This window comes from Nymphaea colorata, chromosome 2 (genome assembly GCF_008831285.2).
Source record: "Nymphaea colorata isolate Beijing-Zhang1983 chromosome 2, ASM883128v2, whole genome shotgun sequence".
In the NCBI taxonomy this organism is placed as follows: Eukaryota; Viridiplantae; Streptophyta; class Magnoliopsida; order Nymphaeales; family Nymphaeaceae; genus Nymphaea; species Nymphaea colorata.
In genome coordinates, this window is record NC_045139.1 from 28301748 (window position 1) to 28323826 (window position 22079).

General features: G+C 38.8%; 1 protein-coding gene across 1 annotated transcript; it reads left to right on the top strand.

Moving 5' to 3' along the window:
• The first annotated feature begins 521 nt into the window (after positions 1 to 521).
• LOC116247532 (uncharacterized) lies at positions 522 to 17138 on the top strand. Its single transcript, XM_031619704.2, has 10 exons — positions 522 to 733; positions 825 to 1015; positions 2218 to 2375; positions 4113 to 4178; positions 5068 to 5165; positions 14438 to 14507; positions 14605 to 14688; positions 14782 to 15957; positions 16511 to 16651; positions 16742 to 17138. The coding sequence occupies exons 1-8, from the start codon at positions 522 to 524 to the stop codon at positions 14827 to 14829; spliced, it is 927 nt and encodes a 308-aa protein (XP_031475564.1). The 3' UTR covers positions 14830 to 15957; positions 16511 to 16651; positions 16742 to 17138.
• The last annotated feature ends 4941 nt before the right edge of the window (positions 17139 to 22079 follow it).

The window sequence follows — 22079 nt, forward strand, 5'->3', positions numbered from 1 at the left end:
TTCGGGTGAGTCCAAAAAGTACTGACTAAAATAGTCACACGTTTGTTTGGTGTCTTACATTTATGTGACGGGGCCCATTTCAAACAAGTTATCTGGGTGTTCGTTTGCTTGGCCAATTGATCCACGAATGAATAGTTAAAGACAGTCAATTACCATGGATATCAAGTCTCAAGCCATTCATCCATTGTCATATACACTATGTTTGTTTGAGGTGGACGTGAATCCATGATCGCACCAGCAAGACGATGCTTGGATTGTCATTCCAACTTAATCGATTCCCATCAAACAAGCCCTTCGAAGCAAGCCTGCCTACAACTAAAGTTTGGATTTGATATCCAACCCAATCAATTTCTCAGCTTCATATCCTGTTATAGCTTTGCATTCAAATAGAAAAGATAAGTACTTATGCTGAAACCATCACATAGAAAAATATAACACGGATTATTTGGATCTTGAACTGTTAATTCCAAATCTGATTACGTACGATCCGGTAGTCCTAGACTCAAACCGGTTTCCGCTGGATGATCGTTTTAGAAGCCGAGATACTCGCTTCCCGATTCGATTATTGCCCGAGTCTTAGAGCCGTTTCAAAAGACAAAGGGAAAAGGGAGACCGGGCCTTTACTCATTTTCCCCCTTCTCTCTGAGCTTATTCGCAGGGCGAAACCAGGAGAAGACGACGCAGGCTACCCCGCCTCTCTCTCAATCCTCGTTCACTTATCCCATTCTTCAGCGTAATCATCCCCTAAATCCCCATTTCTTTGCTTCTTTCTAGGGTATCGATCTGGTTTTGATGCCCTGTTTCTTGTTTTCCTGGGTGAAAAGATCTGAAAGAGATCGGGACCTTGATCGACACGGGGGCGTACACGAAGGAGGTACGTCGGATCGTTCGTGCCGTCTGCCACACGATCGCGCTGCGCCACAAGCTCACTGCGCCAGTCCTCTCGGCGTTCCTTCACCACATATTAGTGTCTGGGTCGGACGTCTTGGTTCGGTTGTGTTCCTACCTTGCGAAAGTAAGTCGAATCCAGCACGTTCTTTATTGGACTTTCAACTGGTTTCCTTTTACTTTCTGTGGGTTCTGCGTTTGATTAATTGGCTATTTCATTTATTACTTGGGAACGACTTTGTTTATTTTTCGTTTTTCCAGTGTTTGTTTATTTAGTTTAGTGAGGTAAAATCGATGTCTAGTTTCATGCGTCGACAGACCGGTATGGCTGCATGTGTTTGGGTTGTCTTTTATCATCGACCCTTGTTGTTATATGTGTCAAATGTGACAATGGTTAGTTATGTGAACTTGGGTTGAATGTTTGCTTAACTAATGCTTGGTTTGATGGTTTGAAACATTGGATTGATTCTCTTACTAGTGTGTGCTCCAGACACCATAGAATTTTCACGATTTTCACAAAGCTATTTGAATTGGCGTTCGTAGTTGAGTTATCCCGTGGATATGTGAGAGTGTCGTTCTGTGGATGTTTGAGTCCGTTGAAGTAGTAAACAGATGGATTTCTTGAGCAGTTGAGCAACCTTTTGGGCCTGTAATCTTTCTGTGGCTTTGGTTCATATTTTTTTTCGATCATGTCTGTAGAAACTTAAGTATTTTTGGGTAGTTTTTCTTTCAGATTTATTTGAATGCTTATGGATGTGTTTCATCCGAGTCTATTTGTTTAGTTGGAATGTTAACACTCGTGCTTATTGTGAGCAGTCTTCTGGGTCTTTTTCTTTTCCTTTTTTTTATTATTTTATTTGGGTTGATCGGAATGAAGCACAGAATAACAGTCTTTGCACGATAGAGCTATTTATGTGGGGCCAAATACAAAATTTTACTTCTTAGTGATTACTTGAACTTATAACATGCTTGCTTTCACTCCATGTGTTTTCCTCCACTATGTGTTTTATCATTTATTTTGAAAATGTATTTATGTGAATGTAGCTTCTTAATTCCTGCAATTGGACTAATTTCAACCACATATAAGTGGGGTTGTTTTTAAAATCCACAGGTGCTATCCATAGAAGTCCTAAAAGTGAATCAACAAGTTCAGAGAGGATTAGGAATAGCCATAGTAGATTCATGGTGCCAAACGTTCTTATAGTTTTAGGACATTGCTTGTTGTTCACACGAAAAGCTACTATCTCGGCTTATACCACTGCATATATGGTCAGCCTATTGAAGATGCAAGGTAACTTCATGTGTTTATTTTTAGTTTTATCTTTTCAGTCTTACCTTCTAAAAAGCATAGGGTGGAATCGCCTGGGTGCTCGGGGAGGAGGGATTTTGCTAAAGCGGGTCAAGTTGTTGTCAACTATAACACACGAGTGCTTCAAAATGACATCCGTACCCATGTTGACATAGGTGCGGGTGCAAATCTCTACTTAGTGAGTAACCAAACAAAATCTTTTAATACATATTTCTCAATTTTTCTTCTAAATATACATTTTTTTGTTTTATAACTTGTTCATCTTTTACATATTTTGCTAAATTAAGTCAAAGTGGAAATGAAATATATATATATTGCGGATATTATGCTCGACCATGCAAACACACCCTCGGAATGTGCATTTACATTCTACAACCCATAGACTGAACCAACTCAGTACTGTTTTTAGTTTTTTTGGTTACTTATTGCATGTTTTTGTGGTAGTTTTCAGTTCTCTAAGCATGCCTTTTAAATTCTTTGCCTGTTGTATGTTTTAATATTTTTGAAGTGTTCTATAGACTTCGTGCATCATGTTCTTTTTTGTGGAGACATGCAGGAGCACATATAAGAGGGGGATGCTCATGAGAAAGTGCACATCTATGTGCTTGCTGGAAATTTTTTTTAACCCTCTTTATTCATGAGAGCTTTTGTGGAATCACAATCGCTTTGGTGGACCAACCAGCGAGAGAGAGAGAGAGAGAGAGAGAGAGAGAGAGAGAGAGAGAAAGACTTGATGTTATTGTATGTGTATTCATATGAATAAATTTTGTATTATTTAACGATCTTTAGTTTTGTATTATTTTGTCATTCTTTTTGTGACTGTATATAATCATGTATATGTTTATATATGTGACTGTATATAATAATATTTTGGTTGCATTTTATTAGCTTTTACATTTTTATTTTTTATTTTTTATTTTCATTTAGAGCGCTTAGTCCAGCCTAGGCATGCTTAAGCTCTAGGGTCTACTCATTGCCTCGGCTCCGTCTAGTTCTCTAGTCACATACATTGAGGCACTTGAGAATGTAGCACCCGCAACACCTGTGAGAAGGCCAAGCATGAAAGCAGTTGGCAAAGACTTGGAATAATGGGGTGGACATCAGATGTTGAATTGGGCCAATGATGGAATGGCCATTCGATAGCAAGTTAGCGACTTAGCAGGTTGGCATGGCCTGGTGCTAAGGGCTTGGCCATGCTACATTGAGGTATGATTCATGATAGCATGTGGTGTAGCAAATTTTGTAGTGTCTGTACACATGTATTATGTTTTTAAAGCCCTAGCTTGGGTTGCCTAAGTGTGGAGATGGCGTTGTGCCTTAAGTTCGCTGAAATTTTGTTGGATATGTACTTGAAACCTTTTTTGACTTTGAAGGGAACATCAGCTGCTGAGCTTTCGTTAGGTTTTGGAGATTCTTAGACTACATGGATGCAGTTCTTTACAGATAGTGCTGTATATACCTCAATATGTTTCGTACAGCTCGGTTTTTGCTTGAAATTTGTTAATTTCCTTTATTGATGATTCTTTTGTATCCATGCATTTTTTAGATTTTATTGATTAATGTTATGCAGTTAGTCAAGGTGTGCAAAGTCAAAACTTCTGTAGGTGAATTGTGATTTAGGAGAATAGGGTGTTTCTGGTTCTTGGATACCGTCAAATTCATAAGCTTAATAGTTTGGGGTCTTATGACTGTGTGTTAGCTAAAAAGTTTGTTTCAGGTGGTTAAGTTTTTCCATATTGTTGGTTGTAGAACCATTTTTCCCCGTTTTCCTTGACAGTGTAATTCATGAAAATGTCCTGCAGCTGCTCATTGTCTTTGATTTTGAATAGTTCTTTTTCCTGCTGTCTCGTACTGATATGCTATTATTTGCAGATTTATCTTCTGGATTTTCAGATTTACTATACACTCTTTTCAGATTTTCTATACACTCTTTTCTGCAATTGTTGGCTTCTTGCTTGGGGCAAGTGATGGTCTAGGCGAGGTATGCCGTTCATCTAATTATCTTAGTGTGGTAGTGTTTAGCTTTTTGCTTGGAAAGATCATGAGTTTTGCTTGGTTTTTTGAGATATTGTTGCTCTAAGTTGAGCGAGTGTTAACGTATAGTAAATGTGCAAGGCCCGACATTAGTTTTATGATTTCCATTATCCCGCGCCCAATTATGAATGGGGACTTGCCTGCATGAAGCTAGAATCACTAGTAATCGCTGGTCAACCATACAACGGTGAATTCATTCCCGGGCTATGTCACATGAGTGCCGGGTGCCGGTGCGGGTGCGGATGCGAGTGCCGGACCCATTACAATTAATTATATACATATTATTTTATATTAAAAATACATTTTTTTAGATTAATCGAATCGAACCCGAACCTGAGTTTCGGGTGTCGGACAGCCCGAGCTCGACTCCTTATTGGACCAGGTGGGGCCTACCCTATGCCGAGGCTTAGTTGCAGCTGAAAGAAGGGTGTGAAAAACATCCTGTCTGGTTGCCACTTGGGTGTTTATCCATTGAATGATTGCGATGACTCTTCCTTTTTCCCTTCATTATATTAACCATAATAAAGAACCTCCTTTGGCACACCTTATGGGCTTCAGATCTAGACATGCAATTTCATCTCCAATGTTAATGTTAAGCATGTGTTTGTTGTTTTTTAAAAGTTGAACAGCGTTTTTTGAAAGTCCTTATTTTTATTTATCCTTGCATTTATGTACTCATCTCTGTGGGGTTGCATTTATTATAAATGATGTATCTGAATGGAACATCCATGGACGATGGCATGTGATTCTTTAAATCTGCATATTTTCAGGTGATTCATTCTTCTTTTCATTCTAGTTTCAATTTTATAGTTAATGGCTAATGATATTTGGTGTAGGACTATATTCAGAGAGACAAGGCATATGCTGCCAAGTTTGCTCCATTTTGGAATGAGATTGTGAAAACCTTGCGGGAGGAAGACTATATCACTAATTTGTCAGTATCTAGATATCCTTTTGCTTATACATATTATCTTCCCATTGTGTGTCAACCTTTGGTTTAGGTTTAGGCTAGCGATGTACTCCATATAAGGTTGAAGCCTGATGGTTTTGTTATTTAATCAAAAGCCTTTTTCCTTTAGTTATGTAAATCAAATTATAACGAATCCTTGAGAAGAAATTTGTTTAGAAACATAAGGGAGGAACTAGTTCTTGACTAATTGAGCGAGTGTTAACGTATAGTAAATGTGCAAGGCCCGACATTAGTTTTATGATTTCCATTATCCCGTGCCCAATTATGAATGGGGACTTGCCTGCATGAAGCTAGAATCACTAGTAATCGCTGGTCAGCCATACAACGGTGAATTCATTCCCGGGCCCTGTACACTATGTCACATGAGTGCGGGGTGCCGGTGCGGGTGCGGATGCGAGTGCCGGACCCATTACAATTAATTATATACATATTATTTTATATTAAAAATACATTTTTTTAGATTAATCGAATCGAACCCGAACCTGAGTTTTGGGTGTCGGACAGCCCGAGCTCGACTCCTTATTGGACCAGGTGGGGCCTACCCTATGCCGAGGCTTAGTTGCAGCTGAAAGAAGGGTGTGAAAAACATCCTGTCTGGTTGCCACTTGGGTGTTTGTCCATTGAATGATCGCGATGACTCTTCCTTTTTCCCTTCATTATATTAACCATAATAAACAACCTCCTTTGGCACACCTTATGGGCTTCAGATCTAGACATGCAATTTCATCTCCAATGTTAATGTTAAGCATGTGTTTGTTGTTTTTCAAAAGTTGAACAGCGTTTTTTGAAAGTCCTTATTTTTGTAAACACCTTATTCTTTATATAGTTACGTCTAATATAACAGTATATCATACAATAATAGTTACCCTATTTAACTATACCTTACCATATGACCTTACCCATTATAAGAGGTTACCTATAACCCCTTGTATGACATGGGTGTTCATATTACCAGTAGTGCCCTTAGCACAAACAATATAGGTTACTGCAATGGGCTTTTATGCAATATCATCAGCCATTGTTACCTGTATATCATGAGCTTATGGGAATGTTGTACTATGATACCATAAAGACTAACGTGGTCATTGTTTGTACCTATCATTTGGGTTACAATATGTAACAACAGCCCATACTGTACATTAATGACCATATGATAATATATATATATATATATATATATAACTGTATAGGTACCCTAATTGCATGTAATATATATAGTGCATATATACATATATGTGTATATAGATACTGTACAGCCATATAATAGTGCTTATCTCTATTGGCATCAACCCAATAGAGATAGGCACCATAGACTCTAACAGATTACACTAGTTATACATGATATATTACATAGTGCAGGCTATATACGTTATTATGATAAGCCCATAATATAGTTAATGTTATACGCTATATATATGGTAACAATAGTGGTATACGATACATATGAGATCATGCATAAATTTGAAGATCAATTCTTATTCACGCACACATGTTTCTAGTTCTGCAAAGGACAGGTATTAGGTAATACTTCTTTTTTCTAGTAACTCTATATTTTCCGTAAGCTGCATAGTACATGTCACACAATGATGACATAAATACCTCAAAGATTTACAGAAGACCGAACTCTAGATCCTTCAGTACATCTCTGAGTTACTGACATCGACATGTGTTGCTAAGTGAGCACAGCTTTCTGATGAATTTTCTGCAAAATAAGAAAATGTAAATGGGCGCAATTCGCAGAGAATAGTAGGATAGAAAACCAACCTCATTTTTTGATGGTCACATCAAGGGTTTCTTATAGTTGGTAGCATGCAGTTTGTTGATGATGGAGATTCTTCTGAATTATATGCTTCTAAGGTTACTGCATAGGGCAAAAAAACAGTAGCTAGTAGGAAATTTTCTGGATCAATTGCATTTCAAGTATGATTGGACGAAATTTGTTCCATCCACTATAAGGATTGTTCCATTTCCTACTCGTGTCGATCGTTGAAATAGTTATGGGAGTATTGTATGTGTCACCTTTTTAAATTTAGCTTGGATTTTCTCTTATATACATGTTCAATTGTCCTATTTGTTCCAATGGCATTCTGTTAGTTCTTAAAAAGTTTGAGATTATGATCCCAAACCCACAATTAAGCAGGAATCTTGAAATTATAGGATTGGCCTTTCAAATATTTAAGTTATTGATTGTTTCTTTTATGTGCTGATTGTCTATTGACATTTCCACGTTGTATTATGCTATAACCAGATTGCTTTGACTGTAAATACCCATTTGGAGCCAACAATGTCACAATATTCAGGTGGATCAACCAACTCCCAGGTACCACGCTGTACGAGAGCGTCCATCTCATCTTGCATAGTTGTTCGCCATTTACAGTCTAGTAAGGCCTGTTGATGACAAGTTGCGACAGTATGAACTGCCATAGCCTTAAGAAACTGTTGTAAGTTATCATCAAGATGGGCAGTGGAAACAAAGTGAGAGATAGGATGCATGGTACACGGTCTCTTGCCTTTGCGCAGGGCTATAGGCAAGTCATCTAAAGGAAGAACATCAGGTATACTTACTTCAGTGGAGCTCACATCTTGAGAAGAGTCTGATGGTCAACCATGAGAGGGGTCATGTCGCCGAGTGTAGACCAATGGAGGATCCTGAAACCTATTCATAGTCAGAGTGGGAGATGGAAAAGATTGCAACGGGACAGGAGGAATATGTAAAGGGATAGGACATGGCATTTCAGATGACACAGAAGTATGACTAAAGTAAGACTGAGACTCAAAAAAAGTGACATCCGCAATGATATACTCTTTGTGAGTTACCGGATCAAAGCACTTGTACCCTTTTTGGTTTCGAGGATAGCTAATGAACACACACTTAATGACTTGAACAGCAAGTTTATCACGTTTAGGCGTAAGGATGTGAACAAAGCAGGTACAACCAAAAACTTTTGGTGCAATGGAAAATAAGCTTCGATTGGGATAAACAAGTTTAATCGGTACTTTGTTGTCAATGTAGGATGATGGCAAACGATTGGTCTGGTAACAAGCCATGTGTATGGCATCACCCCATAAGTATGCAGGTACATGATTATGAAGCATTAGGGTACAAGCAACAGTTAGAAGTTGCCTATGTTTTCGTTCGGCAACTCCATTCTGTTGTGAGGTATGAGGACATGTAAATTGGGGAGAGATACCATTTTCAGCATAAAGGGTCATTAAGATAGATTATTTGAACTCAAGAGCATTATCAGTGCGAATACACTTAACCACAGAACCAAATTGAGTCTTTATTTCAATAACCAAGTTTTTGAGAATACAAATTACTTCAGACCTTTCCTTCAAAAGGAATACCCAATTGACTCGAGAATAATCATCAACAACAAGAAAGTACCTAAACTTAGCTCGGCTAGCAACTCTGCTAGGCCCCCACACATCAACATGAAGAAGATCAAATAACCCTTGACTTGAAGGACTAAGACTCGAAGGAAAACTACTACGTGTGTGCTTGCCAAGTTGACAAGCCTCACACTGAAAAGACTCTGGAACTGAAAGATTAGGTAGGAGAGAACGGAGCTTGGGTGCTGAAGGATGACCAAGCCGGAGATGCCACTGGAAGAATGTAGACTCTGATGTAGAAGAGGTAGCAGCAAGACCCATAGGAGCCGACAGGATGTAGACACCCCCTTTCTTATAGCCGCCACCAATCGTCTTCCCAGTTTGTAAGTCCTGAAATGAGCATAAACCAGGGTAAAAAATAATGCGACAGTGTAAATCAGTAGTCAACTGTTTAACAGAGAGTAAATGAGATGGAAATTCATGAGCATATAAAACATGTGGAATAGTCATAGACTGAGAAAGCTTCACATCTGCATACCCAATATGGGTGACAGTCTACCATATGCAATTTTGACATGACGTGTCTGGGGAAATCTATGCAAAGTAGTGAAAGACCCAGGTCTACTGCAGAAATGTCTCGATGCTCCTAAATCAATAATCCACGAAGTACCTGAGTCAGACGTGGAAGGACCCGCTATGAAGGCTCGATCAGTCAACGCTGTCGAAGCTGATCCTGTGATGCTTTGTGTGCTAAAAATTGCTCATACTCAACTCTGTCAATGCTAACTGTAACTGTCTCTTGTGCTATACTAGACGAAGAGTCCTCCATTGTAGGAGTGGCAGCCTGTGCAGAGCCCATAGATGAGTGAGTAGGGCTCTTGCCTTGTTTGGTGACCATATTTCTTCCCTGCGACAAAGAGGATGAGCGACCATGTTTATCCCAACAGCGATCCTCTAAGTGTCCAATCTTTCCACAATAAGTGCATTGGAACCTCCCACGGCCCCCAGTTCCATGACCTATACCTCTTCCTCTGGCACTATAGGTGGTGCCATGACCACGACCACCCCCCGACAGCAAGAGCAGAAGCTGGTGTCACACCAGCTGGTTGAGACAAGCTAATAGCCAGACAGCTAAGTTTGTTGTATGCATCAGAGAGATCAGGAATTTCACTTCCAGTGAGCATCTGCTCCTCAGCAGCATCATACTCAGGAGAGAGACCAGCAAGAAACTTTACAACCATAATAGGTTCAAAGTGTGACTTATAACAAGATTTGCATGGAGGACGCAAGAATTTCAGACATTCATAGGTAGCTTTAATTGTTGCAAAGTATTGTGATAGGTCCTGAGAGGTTGTGCAACTCTTCTTCAACTTGAAGGATTTTACTCGCATTCTTATCTTGTGAATATGTCTGTCTAAGGAATTCCCACATCTCCTTCGCAGTAGTATAGTAAGTAATAGTAGAAGCAATTTGTGGTTGGACGCTATTCATAATCCAAGACATAACCATGCTGTCGTCCTCTTCCCAGGTTATGTACTTCCCTGACTTGTCAATAGGCTCATCCTCTTCAATTATGTGTCTCTTTCGATGTCCTTTGACTGACAACATAAAGGACCTGGACCACAGTTCATAGTTGTGTCCATCTAATTTAACCGTAGATCCATAGAAGAAGGGATTTCCAACTCCTTTATGATCGTTACCACCCTCTGATTTGTGGTTCTCAGCCATAATGAATCACAGCAAGAAATTAAGAATGAGAATACCAAGATAAAATAATATGCAGCAACTTCACGCAGACGTCAGGAACAAAACCAAGAAATGTGCACAATCTTCTTTCACAACCTCGAACAACAAGAAAAAAGGGAAAACCTTGCTGAAAATATTCTGCTGAAAGCACACAAGAAAAACAAAGGAAAACCTTGCTGAAAATATTCTGCTGAAAGCACAACCTTACAAACAAAGTCTGCCGCTGCTTCTTCTATTCCCAACCTCAACTCTCAAACAGCAAGTGCACGTCTTGCGTAGATAAGTTCTGCATATATTCTGCCTCAGCTCTCAAACAGCAAGTCCACGTCTTGCGTAGATAAATTCTGCATATATTCTGCCTCAACTCTCAAACAGCAAGTCCACGTCTTGCGTAGATAAATTCTGCATATATTCTACTTCACCAGAACCTCTGATCATGCCTTAAACCATAGCCACACAAACAACATATCAACTTTGCTTTAATACTCTAAACAGCATCCATGAACAGCAGCCTGAGAAGATACAGCAAAAAAGACGAGAGAAGATCACGCCAGCAGTGGCTTTGATACCATGTTGCGTAATGGAGAAGGGGGAGAGGGAGAGAGAGAGAGAGAGGGGAAGAGAGAGAGAGAGAGAGAGAGAGAGAGAGAGACGAAAAAGAGATCAAATTCATATCGTGCTCTAATCTCTACTTAAAGAGAGATTAGGGCACGGCTGTGACCGTTACAAAAGTAAGACAACTAAAATAGTAAAAAGACAAAAGGGAACCCTAACTTTTAAATAATCAAATGACTACCACACTTAAAGCCAAACTTTCTAATTTCAACTAAAAAGGATAACTCTAAGAAAGTTGAAAATTTCATACCAATTTCCTTATGCAACAGGTTATTGTTAACCGAATGAGGGGCATCCTCAGCTATATTATCGATGTTAATCAAGCTGCCTTTTCGAAAGGGTAACACATCCATGACAACATTATATGGGTGAACGAGACCATAAACTCTAAGGAGTTTTGTGACAAAGGAGGCTGTTGTCTTAAGCTTGATTTGATGAAAGCGTATGATAGAGTCTTTTAGGCTTTCTTAGCCAATAGTATGCAGTTTTTGAGATTTCATCCCAGATGGATTGCTAGAGTCATGAAGTGTGCTACCACTATCTTATGGAGTACTGGTGAATGGCAGGATGGGAGTGAAATTTGATGGGAGGCACGGACTACGACAGGGTGACCCTTTGTCCCCCTATTTTTTCCTTATTGTTATGGAAATGTTCAATAGAAGACTCATCAAGGAACGATTTGCAAAAACATCCTTGTTCCTAAAATCCGGCATGTGAGGACTAATGGATGCTCTATTCATGAAGTGTGCTACCTCTGTGTCTTATGGAGTACTGGTGAATGGCAGGATGGGAGAGAAATTTGATGGGAGGTGCGGACTACGACAGGGTGACCCTTTGTCCCCTATCTTTTCCTTATTGTTATGGAAATGTTCAATAGACGACTCATCAAGGAACGAATTGCAAAAACATCATTGTTCCTAAAATCCGACGTGTGAGGACTAATGGATGCGCTATGCTGTTCGCCGACGATGTGGTTATGGCAGTCAAGACCGCTAAGAAAACAATGACTACCATCAAAGTTGTTTTGAGGGTGACCCTTTGTCCCCTATCTTTTCCTTATTTTTTATGGAAATTTTCAATAGACGACTCATTAAGGAACAAATTGCAAAAACATCCTTGTTCCTAAAATCCGACGTGTGGGGACTAATGGATGCGCTATGCTGTTCGCCGACGATGTGGTTATGGCAGTCAAGACCGCTAAGAAAACTATGACTACCATCAAAGTTGTTTTGCAGGATTTTGATTGGCTTGTTGGCATGATGGTGAATATGCAAAAGTTTATGATTTTTGCTAGGACTATAGTTGATTGCCACATGGGAGAAGTGCAGAGCATATTGCCATGGTCTAGTGGAAGCCTCCCTTCGGAGTACCTCGGTTTACCTCTTTTCTTGGGTAATCTCACAGAAGATTCAGAGAAGGTGGAGAAGAGGTTGGCTGGATGGAAGGCACGGATTTTGTCCTACGTGGGCCGGCTATGCCTCATCCGCTATGTGTTAATGACCTTGCCTTACTATTGGGTGATGGCTTTTAGATTGCTTAAGGTCATCTTAAATGGAATCGAACAAGTTTGTATCAAATTCTTGTGGAATGAGAAAGAAGGGTCTAGACACATGCATCTAGTCAAATGGGAGCGACTGAGTTTGCCTCTAGAAGAAGGAGGAGTTGGTATAAGAAGGTTGGAGGATGTCAGCAGAGCTATGCCAACCAGCAAGATGCTGTCGGATGCTGACCAGCAAGGACCCCTGGGCCAACATTTTTAAGGAGAAATATTTGAGCTCCCACAATCTATGGACACTCAAGAGATCCCCTAATCCAAACTGAAGGCTGGAAAGGACTGCATGGTGTTGTAGCTGGCTACAAAACAAAGTTGAATGGAAAGTTGGGAATGGAGAACAAGTCAGATTTTGGAAGGATCGTTGGTCGGGGCAAGTTCTTATCAACAAGTCAAAGCAATTCTGTATGTAGCTGCTATTCTTTACACTTATCGCTAGGTTTTCTTTCTGTTTAGTATTTATAAGGCCCTTGCATCACTTTATAATGAGCATCAAGTGATGAAAACTAATTCACTTGAGAACGTTTTTGCTTCTTAAGGAGTTTTGGAAGTTGGATTTTATGGAAAGTTCTTCTCGAATGAGAAGATGCTTAAGAAGAAATTATCGTGGATCTAAGCTCATTGGTGCGGCTGCAAATTTTGAACATATTTCAATAAGACCTGATCAGGAGCAGCCTATTGATCGCAGAAATGACGCAGAAGCCTCACTGTCTGGTGTTCTTCCTTCTAGCGCTTTGATTCTTGTGCCTGAGGCTTTGTTACTTGAAGGTGGCAATGAAGATGATGATCGGGACGAAGCTGATGACATCCAAGATAGGAAGAGCGGAGGGGAAGAGGTGAAGGGTCATCACGAGCAGCCTATTGTGGTTGCTAGGGCGCCTATTCAGATTCCTGTGGACCATGGTGTTGCTGAAGTCTCTGAAGCACATCAAAGACAAAGCACTTCTTCCACTATTGGGCACATGCTGAGTGAATCAGATGAAAGAATCGTTGTCGAATTTTCTTCACCAACGGTGCATCCTTTACATTAGTATCGCATCTGAATATCATTCTCTCTATGTTGTTTTCCTGCCACAAAAATTTAGGGACAAATTTTGCTGGTAATGCATTTTTGAATAATTTTGTCCAGGTAACTACAAAGACAATAAACTTCATAGCTGATAAATTAGTTGATCAAGTTTCTTCAAACAATGGAGTATGTGCCGAAACGGATTGGACTTGGCCTACGTCCTCTCTTCATCAACTTTTTTGGTAGAAGGTTGGATGCATTCATTTCATTCTGGTTGTATGCTTAATTTTTCAATGTCAATTTGGCTGCACAGCATTATGTTGTCTTTATAGGAGAAGAATACACGATCTATTTAGTTCTCCGACAGAGGATCATCAATCTATTCAAATCTCACTTTTGATGAACTTTTTAATTTAGATCACCTAAAGGATACTTTCTTTTCGTTTGAGTTTGGCTCCGTTTGCACTAACTCAGATAAGGCAAATTATGGATGAAAATCACTACTTGGATCTTGGTTCTCCTGAATGTTTTGAAAACAGTGATGCGAGTTTTTCTATAGAGTAGACCCTTCTAGTTATAATTTAATATACTTTTAAAACTGATGTGCTTAGGACAGAATGGAATAAATAACTTGACAAGTAACACAATTGCGCAAGAGCTTTTAAAATATTCAGAATATGAAAGAATAATCACGTAGGCTTAAACCTTGTAGAACACACATAGACAAACAGTTTTATTAAACTTAAATATTCATAGTAGCATACAACATAAGGAGGTATACCCTCATTTTGTAGACAAAGGAATGGCAGGGTCTCCCTTGAAGTTACTGGGCATATTCAGTTGCTATTTCAAGGGGCTGAATTAGTTAATGAACCGAAACACTTCTACGCAGAATGCAAAAATAAGGAAAAAAATAAATTAGAGAAAAAAAGGAAAAACAGTGGTGTAATATCCTCAATCAATAGTTGCTTTGTGATGCAGATACCTTTTGCAGAGAAGTGCACTGGAGTTGTTTATGATCGACCAGTCAAACTTCTTTTTTGATTTTGGGGTATGATCCCTCTCTGCTCTTTTCGTTTATTTAGCTTTGCATAGCAGTATCATGTCCTACTTTGATGCTTAATAGATTATTGTGATTTTTATTGCAGACTGCTGAAGGACGCAGAAACACATATGGAGCAATTGTTCAAGCCCGACCACCTCATCTAAATAACATATATTTGACAACACAGGTTAGTTCAAGTTGCCTTTCTTTTTATGGACCATCTTATCAGTGCTCTATGCTTCTAAACCTAAACTGCTCTTTGCTATTTTTATTCATACAGACCAGAACAGCTGCTCAAGCGAACTCAGCTTATGGGGCGTTGGTCTAGGTGGGAGGTAAAATTTTGATTGAAACATTGATGTGATTCTTTCTGTAACAGTGAAGCCCAGATTATTGCCTTCTTATGAAATAATGTTTGATGCAGATTAGCAATTTTGAGTATCTAATGCAGCTAAATACTCTTGCTGGGCGGTGTTATAATGACATCACTCAGGTTTTTGTCAAATAACTATGCAAGCCTGTTTGTTCTTTGAGAATTTGTCTTACAAGTTGCCTCTTGTAACAGTATCCTGTTTTCCCTTGGATTCTTGCGGACTACTGTTCAAAGGATTTAGATTTGGATGATCCATCTTCATACAGGGACCTTTCCATATCCTTTCATTGCTTCTTATGAAGCTTGTTGTTTCTTTAGTTCGAGCTTTATGTATTTGTTTTTAAATTTAGATATATGTTCTAGCAGCCCACTGGTGCTCTGAATGCTGAACGCTTGGAAAAATTTGTAGAAAGATACTCCAGCTTTGATGATCCAACTATCCCAAAATTCCACTATTGCTCACATTATTCTAGTGCTGGAAACGTATGTCCTATTTGATCTCTTGTTTTCTCCATCATTTTGAGTTCAAGCATGAACACAAATATGATGGTCCTATTTCTACCGTACAGGCAAGTACGGCTAAGTTATAATCCTGATTTGGCCATTCTTGCATTTGCTTGCTTTTTGAAGTTGTATGATGGGAATCCAAAATTGCTGCATATGTATGTCCTTGTGTGTGTGCGCGTTAGACATTGTGTATGTGTACTAATCTTTTTATTTCCCTTTCCAGCTTCGACAGTTGCTTGGCCTGCCATGGCAATTAACTGGATCTTCCTTTCTATCTTTATTGGTACTGTTTATTCTTTCTTCTGATGCTTAAATGGCAGTATCTGAATTGTTTATGTTTCTGGTGTTTCAGGCTCTTATTTCACTTTGTGGGTTGCTAGCTTGTCATATAATTGGTTTACTTTGGGTACTGCACAGTAAGCTCTTGCTGGTCCAGAAATAACAGCACACAGAATTTGAAATTTTTGTACCTTTGTTATTTGCCAGGAGATTAGAGGCTAACTCTCTGTGCATGTTAAGGTGCTTACGAGCCATTCCTTTTGGAAGAATCATGTTTTTCGTCCATTTTATTGTCATGTAAGTATACCATGCAGTTGGTAGGGATAAAAGACCTCCTCGTAAACAGTATTTGGAGTTAAAATTGCCACCTTTCGTCTCTCTCTCTCAATCTTTGGCACACGCCGAGCTCTACCCCTTTGCTAACTATGGATCAACTAGCTATGCATATGGTGAAGCACCTAAGAGGGAATCCATGTGGGCTTGAGAAGCTCTGAGTCTACCCTTGTTTCTCAATTAGATTGAATCCAGACGAAGAATTATCAAGTATGAAAGTTCAACCGTATGCCAAATGATCCAAGATGAGCATGCTAGATGTGCAGAACATGTAGGAAGTGTATGCATACATGGACATAAGCATCTTTGTGCTACTACAGGAAGTGTATGCATACATGCAGATAAGCATCTTTGTGCTACTACAGGAAGTGACAAATAACCCATCAGAATAATGACTGACATAAAAACATCACAAACGGCGAAATTATTCTTGAACTAAAAGTGAAATGTAATTAATGTTCGTTCTTGTGTACACTTGTGATTCTATTACATGTTTCTGACAAGCAGATTAACATAGGTATGGAGCAAATTCTGATGGCCAAAACGTTCCAAGAAAGAGAAGGCACTGAATTCATGCCCATTTAAGAGCAAAAACGTGCTGGACTAGGAGGAGTTTACTCCACTACCGAGCTATATATGTTGACTGATCATTCCACAGGTTAACTTAATCCACTACCTAATTCGGTTAGTTATGATACCTTCACCCAGGACACCTGATCCTGATTTAACATGATTATCTTTGAACCAGATTTTCGTGATACCTGGGGGTTCTTAGAAGCTCGAATAAAAGATGCAATTGATCTACGGAAGTCAGTGCATGAGGTAATGAATGGGATAGACTTTCATGCCTCGGCAGTTTCTTTTTGTTGGGTGGTATCTGAATTTTTTCTCACTGATGAGCTGATGATTTAATCATTTTAAAGTCGCGGTGAACTGCGTCAGATGGAAAGACAAGGTAGTCACTGGCTTAAATTGAACAATGGTGTTGGCTGCAGAAGCATGCAGTTAATGAATGGGAAAGGGAGATCAAAGAATAGCTAAACTTGTAAGATGGCTTTAGCTATGAATTATCTAGTTAATGAGTCTGAGAATACAATTACTAACAATAATAATAGTGGTCTCTATGGAGGTGTGCAAAGACTTTACAGAGTTTCCAAAAAGCACTTCTTAATATGACAATATGTATGCCTTTAAAATACGTTAAATTTTTCGGTTCTACCTCTTCGTCTTAAACGAAGGCTTTACAACCATGTGAATCGGAGAAAAAAGCACTTCTCAATATGACTATCTAAATCCAGAGGTCATACCAACGAGAAAAATGCAATTGACAAAAGGGAGACTTGAAATGGGGCAGTAGCTTTTAGACTTTCAGGCGATTTGGGAAGCAAAAAATCAAGAAGAGAAGATTACTCACTTCACTGCCACTGCTGAAATCTTCAACCAATCAGAAACAGAAAGCTCCACGTCTTTCTCTCCTTCTTCCTTCTTCCAATGAACGGCAAAGACCAACGGGGGCAGATAACGTCCTCAATGACTCTGTTCAGCAGAGGAAGAAGCAAAAGAGTGATATTTTTCAGTAGACAGAATAAAAGCATCCGGCGGTTGCCTTGCCGTAGAGACAGAGGAGAAGGAGAGAAACATAAAGGGCAAGGGCAGCTCGGGCAACAGAGGAGAAGGAGAGAAACAAGAAGAGCTAGGGCAGCTCGGGGCAGAGACGGGGGCGGAGATGGAAGAGAAAGGCAGCTCGGGGACGGAGATAGAGGAGAATGGCAGTGGAGACGGGGTGGAGATGGAGGAGAAGGAGAGAAAGACAATGGCGTTGGGGCTCGGGGTCGGGGGCTCGTGGTCGACGGGGGTGGGAGAGAGTTCTGTCTGTTCGAAATTTTGAACAGCTCGGAAGACAACGAAACAAAAAAACAATCTATACTATTGTCCAGTTGTCCGTTATGTCCAAACTGTCTATGGACAGTGTTTGATGAAAAATTTGATTAGACAGGACACGCGTGTTCTGTTCCGCGTGTCTTTACCAACTTTCACCAAGCTGAGGGCTGCTTTTAGGTCATCTTTTTGCTTTTTCAGAATGTGTTTGTAGAAAAAAATCCATCTTGAGAAAGAAAACAAGCTTCTTGTAAATATATTCGTTTTCTACTAGTTTCCCTCTGCTTTCACATGTATCCTGAAATGTTCATGTACGAGAGCTCATTGCACTTGTTACTTTCACTAGGTGAATTGTCTAAATTCTCTTTGAACTTGATGTGTATTCAGCAATTTATCATTTTCAATTAGTTCATTTGATATATAAACCTAACCTGGTTTGTTCTATCACTTGAGAATGACTTGACCGTTCGGGCCAACTGGATGCATCAAAACTGAGTTCATTCTACAAAGATAAGTGACCACTTTAACATCTTTGTCCATTGGAGTGGTTCTTATTATTGTAGTTGTCTAACACTTCCAATATTGTTTAGGTGTAACTGAAACCTTTTTTAGCGTAACTGAAACTATCTCAATTTTTGTGCAATTATATATATATATATATATATATATATATATATATATATATATATATATATATATATATATATATATATATATATATATATATAATTGTTAATAAAAATGGCAACAAATCATTTCTCAAAAAGATTATTTTGTGTCACCAAAGAAATGGGGCTTGGTTTTTTTAAATGTGTTTTTGCCATTTTATATATAAAAAATGAATGTTTTTATTTCTCTTTAGGGTTTTTTTCACAAAATCGTGTTAACTTTTAAACGGTGAGTGGCAATTATATTTGATATTTTATCTTCCAAATGTTAGGCATTTTTTCTAAATAAATTTCAAAATATGAAATTATGAAAGATTAAATGTGCATTCTCGTTACTTTTGGCCATTGGAGTTTACAAATATCATGTGGCTGCTCTTTAAAAGAAAACAGTGGCCTCTTTGTTCCACTTCATATGGGCCCTTTTACACGTAATATCTTATTATGAAAGTGGAAGTAAGTTGCCCAGAAATCAAGAAAAATTAAAAATAATAACAAATGAATTTTTTTCCCACATTTTGCTTTCATTCTTTTGAAAATGTTGACTATATATATTTTCCATTTCACTACCAATTTGGTTGAATTGCTGAATCGCCCAATCTATGGAAATGACAACCCTACCGATCCGATTCAAATTCCATTTTGTACAAACACTGAAGTGGGAAGAAAAAAAAATTAAAATCTAATATTTACAAAATTATCTTCTTATCTAGATTTTTCTCCAAACACAACACAAGTTGGAATGTCGTTCCACTGTATTCTTATCTTTGATGATCTTTTCTTAATTTTCAGGCTGATATTATATTTTATAACTTAATGTCCTAAGTTCCACGGATGCATCTATGTTAATAACATGTCATATTTATATACCCAGTAATAGTTTTCTCCCAAAAGAAGAAAAAGGACCCTGATTTATTGCAAGATTTGTTTCTCACAAAGTGTTGTGCTAGTGGCAACGAAATCTGAACAATTTCAATAATCTTCATTAATGCTCAAAGATTTTTTTTTCATTCTTCTTAACTGCACAGGCTCTAACACGGAAACCTGCTTTACCCGTCTTCCTGAACAAGCTTGGCTTTATTTTATCAGAATTAGAAACACCTCAACTTTCTTTCTTTCTTTTTTTTTTCAAATTTTTTTTCTTAAAATGAATTAGAAGGTGCTGCTTAATTCCTTTTTTTGCTCCATCTAGACAGCCTTCCTCTCCCTATAAATTGCCTATTTAGAACCCATTCCTCACCAAGCCATTTCTTCAACTCAAGAGCGGTTCGTCTTTAGAGGAAAATGGCTCAGGGATTGAGCTTGCTTGCCTTGTTTCTGGTCTCTCTCCTCTCTATCCAACCCACAAATAAGTAGTAGTAGTATCAGTACTTGTTGGTGTTGTTGCTAAAATATTAAAAAACTCATAATCTATCTCATCATTCAATAGTCAAGCTTTAGCATGTGGTTGGGTGACAATACTCTTGAACACTTTTGGAGACAAGATGTGTGTTTGGATGTCAGCGGAAACTACGCTTTTACTTACTCAAAGAGAAGATACAGTAGAAAGCCTGATTGATACTTTAAAGGATTCACGTCGACAATGGACATGCAGGCACCATGCTCACAGAGATTGTATGCAATCTCCATGCCGGAGTAACCACATCCCACAAGCAAAGCCTCTATTTCCACCTATGTAACCCTGGCCTGTAGGCTGTAAACTCGGCCTTGGAGGGAAAAGTGGGCATGGACTTCGGGTACATGGCATGTGGGAATATGGGAGAAACTCTTGGCCAAGTGCAGACTGAGCCTGTCATCCACACAGTTCCTCGAGAGGGAGAGGGAGGCAGGTGTGGGATGTGTGGGTGATTGCCCATGCGGACCCACAAAAAGTGTTTGTTTTCATGTTTGTACTTCAAGGTCATTCTTCTCATTTACATATTGATACCCTATACAAATTTAAAATTTCTAACTAGCACCCTTCAGCCAGAAATTTCTGTTAGCTTCACCCCCGGCTGATCAGAACTTTCGCAAGCAGGTGAGAGGGAGACATCAAAGCATGACCTTCATAATTACATACATATAGCACTTCTAGAATAGCCTTAATCATCATCATATACCATGATGAAAATGTAATTAGCGTGTTTCTCTAGAAACCTGAAAGTTATTTTCTCCTTCTTCCTCTTCAAAAAAGTTGATGCAATGATGTGAACATGAACCTATATAGAATAGAAGGAGAAGTAAAACTCTACAGTTCTAGTGTCCTATAAGAAGTCAAGATTCAATGTATATGAGATGTTGCTGTAGAGTAAAACGAGGCACATTCCCCTCAGGTGTTCCCTCGTTCCAGTTATGGCATTCTCTGCAACTTAGTATTGCTAAACAAGTTCTTAAGTAAAGAATATGCCTATTCTTTAGTGGCCCATTATACTTGTTGTGTAATGGAGAAGGGGGAGAGAGAGAGAGAGAGAGACGAAAAAGAGATTCAATTCATATCGTGCTCTAATCTCTACTTAAAGAGAGATTAGGGCACAACTGTGGCTATTACAAAAATAAGACAACTAAAATAGTAAAAAGACAAAAGAGAACCCTAACTTTTAAATAATCAAATGACTACCACACTTAAAGCCAAACTTTCTAATTTCAACACTCCCCCTCAAGCTGGAGCATAGATATCAACCATGCTCAGCTTGTCACAACATCTAGAGAAATCACCAATCGAAAGAGCTTTCGTAAACATATCTGCTGCTTGATCTTCAAAAGCTACATGAACCGTGGACACCACACCTTCTTTTATAAGATCCCGAATATAATGACAATCCACCTCAATGTGCCTTTCATGAAATACTGGATTGTTTGCAATATAAGTGGCAGCCTTATTATCACAACACATTTTCATAGGTAGAGGAACATGAATACTCATATTCGTTAGCATAGATTTAACCCACATCATCTTAGTCGCTGTTTGAGGCATTGCTCTATATTCAGTTTCTGCACTTGATCTAGAGACTACATTTTGTTTCTTGCTTCTCCATGATATGAGATTACCCCCAACAAAGACACAGAAGCTAGTCGTGGACCTTCTATCATCAACAGACCCTGCATAGTCAGCATCACTGTAAGCAGCAACTTCCGACAGCAAAGCTAATGTCTGGTCTTGTTACAGTAACATAAAGCAGTTTTCTAATGAGAGACTGTTTGCATCCCCAAAATTTTTGGTTGGTTTTGGAGTGCTCCAAAAAAATGAGTTTTTTGTTTTGAAATAGTAAAGAAATGGACTCGCCCGTCGGTATGAGGGTCGACCGTTTCCGGCACCTTTATTAGGGGTAATCAACCCATGGGCTATGTTTATTATTGATGCATTTCGTTTTAACTTGAACATCTCTTTGATTCTATATGCGGTATAGAAAAATATTGAAAGTTTAATGTTTCAAACTTTTGAAATGGTTCTTGAAGAGTTGCTTGAGAATGTGAAATGTTTTGAAAAAGCTACAAGAAAATCCTTGTGAATATCATTGGGAAGCTTGAAAAGTTATTTTGAAATCATTTTAGTGTTCTCTTAAG

Bases quoted from the DNA above. Each gene is read 5' to 3' on its own strand.
- LOC116247532 (XM_031619704.2), top strand. From the start codon at position 522: ATGATCGTTTTAGAAGCCGAGATACTCGCTTCCCGATTCGATTATTGC. The intron at 1,016-2,217 runs GTAAGTCGAATC...TTATCTTTTCAG, and splicing joins TGTGTTCCTACCTTGCGAAA to TCTTACCTTCTAAAAAGCAT. The intron at 2,376-4,112 runs GTGAGTAACCAA...CACTCTTTTCAG, and splicing joins CGGGTGCAAATCTCTACTTA to ATTTTCTATACACTCTTTTC.